The 3538-nt window shown below is 36.5% G+C and overlaps 1 protein-coding gene across 1 annotated transcript; it reads right to left on the bottom strand.

Moving 5' to 3' along the window:
• Positions 1 to 834: 834 nt before the first annotated feature.
• Positions 835 to 3188, bottom strand: LOC106376650 (transmembrane emp24 domain-containing protein p24delta4). Its single transcript, XM_048744965.1, has 4 exons — positions 2589 to 3188; positions 1423 to 1635; positions 1220 to 1296; positions 835 to 1137 (listed from the first exon to the last, which is right to left on the bottom strand). The coding sequence occupies exons 1-4, from the start codon at positions 2799 to 2801 to the stop codon at positions 993 to 995; spliced, it is 648 nt and encodes a 215-aa protein (XP_048600922.1). The 5' UTR covers positions 2802 to 3188; the 3' UTR covers positions 835 to 992.
• Positions 3189 to 3538: the final 350 nt, after the last annotated feature.

Genomic DNA, 3538 nt, shown 5'->3' with positions numbered 1-3538 from the left:
TTAGAGTATAGTATTTAACAACTTGATTTAGTGTTTTTGGAGTAACCCCATTTGCGGTTTATACCTGCTTGGAGCCACCCAAAAATTTTAAATATCTGACCCGAGACCAAGATCCACACATCCCCAAAACACGTGAATTGTTGTCATTTGCCAAAACAAAAGAAACCAAACAATAGAGAAAATGGGATTAGGGTTCTTCCTTGGCAAATCTAGAAAAGAGGATAACTTAGGAAACACTAAAATTTAGGAAATTATAGATTTAGAATATATTCTCTTAACAGATTTTAGAGAGATTTAGGAAAAATATACATTTCGAATCTGGCAGAACATACATTCTCTTGTCCGTAGAATATAAAAAACATGGTAAATTGTGTAACCCGGCTGCGGTAGGATTGAATATTTTGATAGATAAAGTAATCATACTTTTGTAGAGTATTGGTACATGGGCAGATTTCGGGATTTCGTCTTCGTAGATATATTGAGAAATAATAGTTAATGAAATCTACCGTAGTTCAGATATAAAGGAAATGGCAGCTGATTTATTCTACGAAGTAGAATTATAAGCATTGGTCGATTTTACGTTCTACAAGCTGCAAATATCCATGTCATTAACCAAATCTACAATCTACGAGCACGTAGACAGTAAGTAGATCATGTTTTCTGTCCATAAATCAAAATATGAAATTGTGTTTTACAAATATTTAGTCAACCAAAATATTTTTTATACGATTGTCTCTTGTTTATATTGACATGAATTTTTAAAACTGGCCAGGAGTATCTAAGTCCAAACCAGACCAAAAAAAGATTTATGGTAAAAGAACAATGTAGTTGTTTTGTTTCGTTTTGGCATTTTTTTCATATAAATATAACCCGAGACAAAGTACAAGTTAAATAGGTGAACAAAATTGTACACTAGGTTCGAAACAGAGTGTAACAAGAAAAGAAAGCAAATGAAAGTGGCCTCTCTAGTACCCACGGATCACAACTCTCATTTAAATAAGCTTCTTCCTTTCAAAGTATTGCTTCAAGTACAAAATCTGTAAACCAGTGACTACAATGCAGATGCCTAGAGACATTATACTGTACCATGCGACTCGCGAGTTTGTTTTTTCACTCACAATCCTCATGTCTGCTTCTCTGCAATGTGTGAAAAGAGAGAAAAACTTTTTCTGATTCCTCTATAATTTCAAAGAATATAGCTTTTAATTAAATATATTACCTGTTTCTGAGGTAAAGTAGGTTTTCATGTATGGCTTCAACTGCAGCTTCGAGTTTCCTAAGCTCCAGCTCCACACCCTACGATTTAATGCATAATAGTGCTTCGTATAGAGACTTAACTTTATTCCACAAACTACTCTTATAAGTGTGTTGAATATTTTTAAGTGCAAATTGTAAAATTTTATTGGGAAATGGAGAGCTGACCTCGATCTTCTCTTTTCTGGCAATGGAGTCCCAATCCTTGGCCGCGATTCCAGTTTTCCAGTCAAGGTTGATGCTGATATCGTTGTTGCCGTGACTATTCCCTACAGCCTCAAAACAGGCCAAGTAGGTTCCTGATTCTTGGGTTGTAAACGCAAACTGACCATGCGTAGCGTTTTCACTGTGGTGCAAAACGCTGCCATATGGTGATGTAACCTACAATACAAGATAAGAATTTCTGGTCAGTTTCCTAAATTCATATAAAACATGTATGCATCTGCTTTGTGCCCGTATTCATATCAAATATGACTAAACTTTCTACGATAACCCATCAAGCTATGTGGTTGCAAAGAGAGTCAATTGCTACTAACTAACTAATAAAACATATGAGAGTGATATTTTGATGAGACATAAGACATAATAAATATCATTCACATTTGCAAGCAACTAGAGAGCACATTGTCGTCACTAATCATCAGTTCCAACTTCCAAACATATTCACTCTTTGATAACACAAATCGTTAACAGACCAATCTACTAACCAAGTCAAAAAATGTTGAGGCAAAATGCTCACAAACATATGGGCATGACTAGAAAAGCTCGTCCGCTTACCATTTAATCACACCTAGATACGTAAGATCTAGACAAGGCCGTCCCTGAAATTCGTTGGAGCTTGAAACAATTATTGATTGAAAACAAACTGATCAATACATTTAGACTTTTAATCAAATGGGGGGGGGGGGGGGGGGGGGGGGGGGGGTTGAATGTACATATTAGCCAATTAAAATTTGGGGTGCCGAGCTATGCCCAAGACCGTCGATATATCAAGAACTGATGAATATACATTATATTCACAAAACGGTCTATTTGCACAACCCTTGTGTCAATATGATTCTCTTATCAAAATCACATAGAAATCTCTTTTCATACATTAGTGAATCAGCTAGATGGTTTTGTTCCATTACCTTAACAGTTAAATGCACAACTTGAACAATCAAAGAACATTAACGCCAAATCATTAGCATAAACGTTTTCAAGATAAGGAAACTTGAATCCGAGCAATCAATTTATATTAGTAGCTAAAGAATTCAATGAAATTACTTCAAAAAATAACAGATCAAAGCACGGAGTTCGTCGGACAAAATGACCCGAAAATAGAAACGAATTACCTTGACGGAAACAGTAGGGAAGATGGAATGTTCGTCGGAGATGACGAGGTAATCGGCCAAAACGACGACCTTGCTCTGGATTTCCTCCGACACGCACTTTGTTCCGGTCTTGGGTATGTTGAGCCACACGGCTTCGCCGACCGAAATTAGCTCCGGCACCAGAAAGGAAACGAGAGTCGAGAGTAAGAGCGTTGTCGCAAACTCACGCCGCATCTTCTTCTTCGATGCAGCTAGTCAGATCTCGCTTCTGGTTCTTCTACCAACGAGATTTAATACTAAACTCTTTCAAATATAATAATGAAAAATTATATAAGAAAATGAGAAATTCCCTAAACTTTTTAACTTCTCGTCGCAAAAATACCTCTCCCAAGGAAAGAAAATCACCGAAATAAGTTTTCTCTTTATTTTACCCTATGACTAAATATCCACGACATCAACAAGATCAGAAGAACCATAACCTATCCCCAATGGACTAGTTAAATATATACTTCTAACCAAAATATACCAGTCTAAACTACCTAGAGCAAGAACCAGAAAGTCTCACAAAAAAAGAGATAGACCTTTGTTTCTGTACACATCATGACATCAATACACTCAGATACGTTAAGCGGTGGGAAAGCGTTCTTTTTTCAAAAAAACTTCAGCCAACCACAATGCTATTGTTGTTTTACAGTATGATAGCATTTTATATGACTTGCTATTAATTGGTGACATTTTTTTTTTTTTTTGACATAAAAAAAAAGATGTTCTATTACTCAAGATAGAGGTGGTCTGGGTATCCAAACCGGAATAGAACAACCAACAAAAACTAGATTTCTATGAAAAGCTCGAGCGGTCTTTGCTAATGCGTCTGTTGTCTTGTTCTGCGCCCTTGGTACATGGAAGATCTTGAAGTTTGGAAAGCGTCCTTGAATAGCTGCTACCTCTGATAACTCCGTGGAGAAACTTGG

This window comes from Brassica napus, chromosome C1 (genome assembly GCF_020379485.1).
Source record: "Brassica napus cultivar Da-Ae chromosome C1, Da-Ae, whole genome shotgun sequence".
Classification (NCBI taxonomy): Eukaryota; Viridiplantae; Streptophyta; class Magnoliopsida; order Brassicales; family Brassicaceae; genus Brassica; species Brassica napus.
This window is presented reverse-complemented; position numbering and strand designations above follow the sequence as displayed.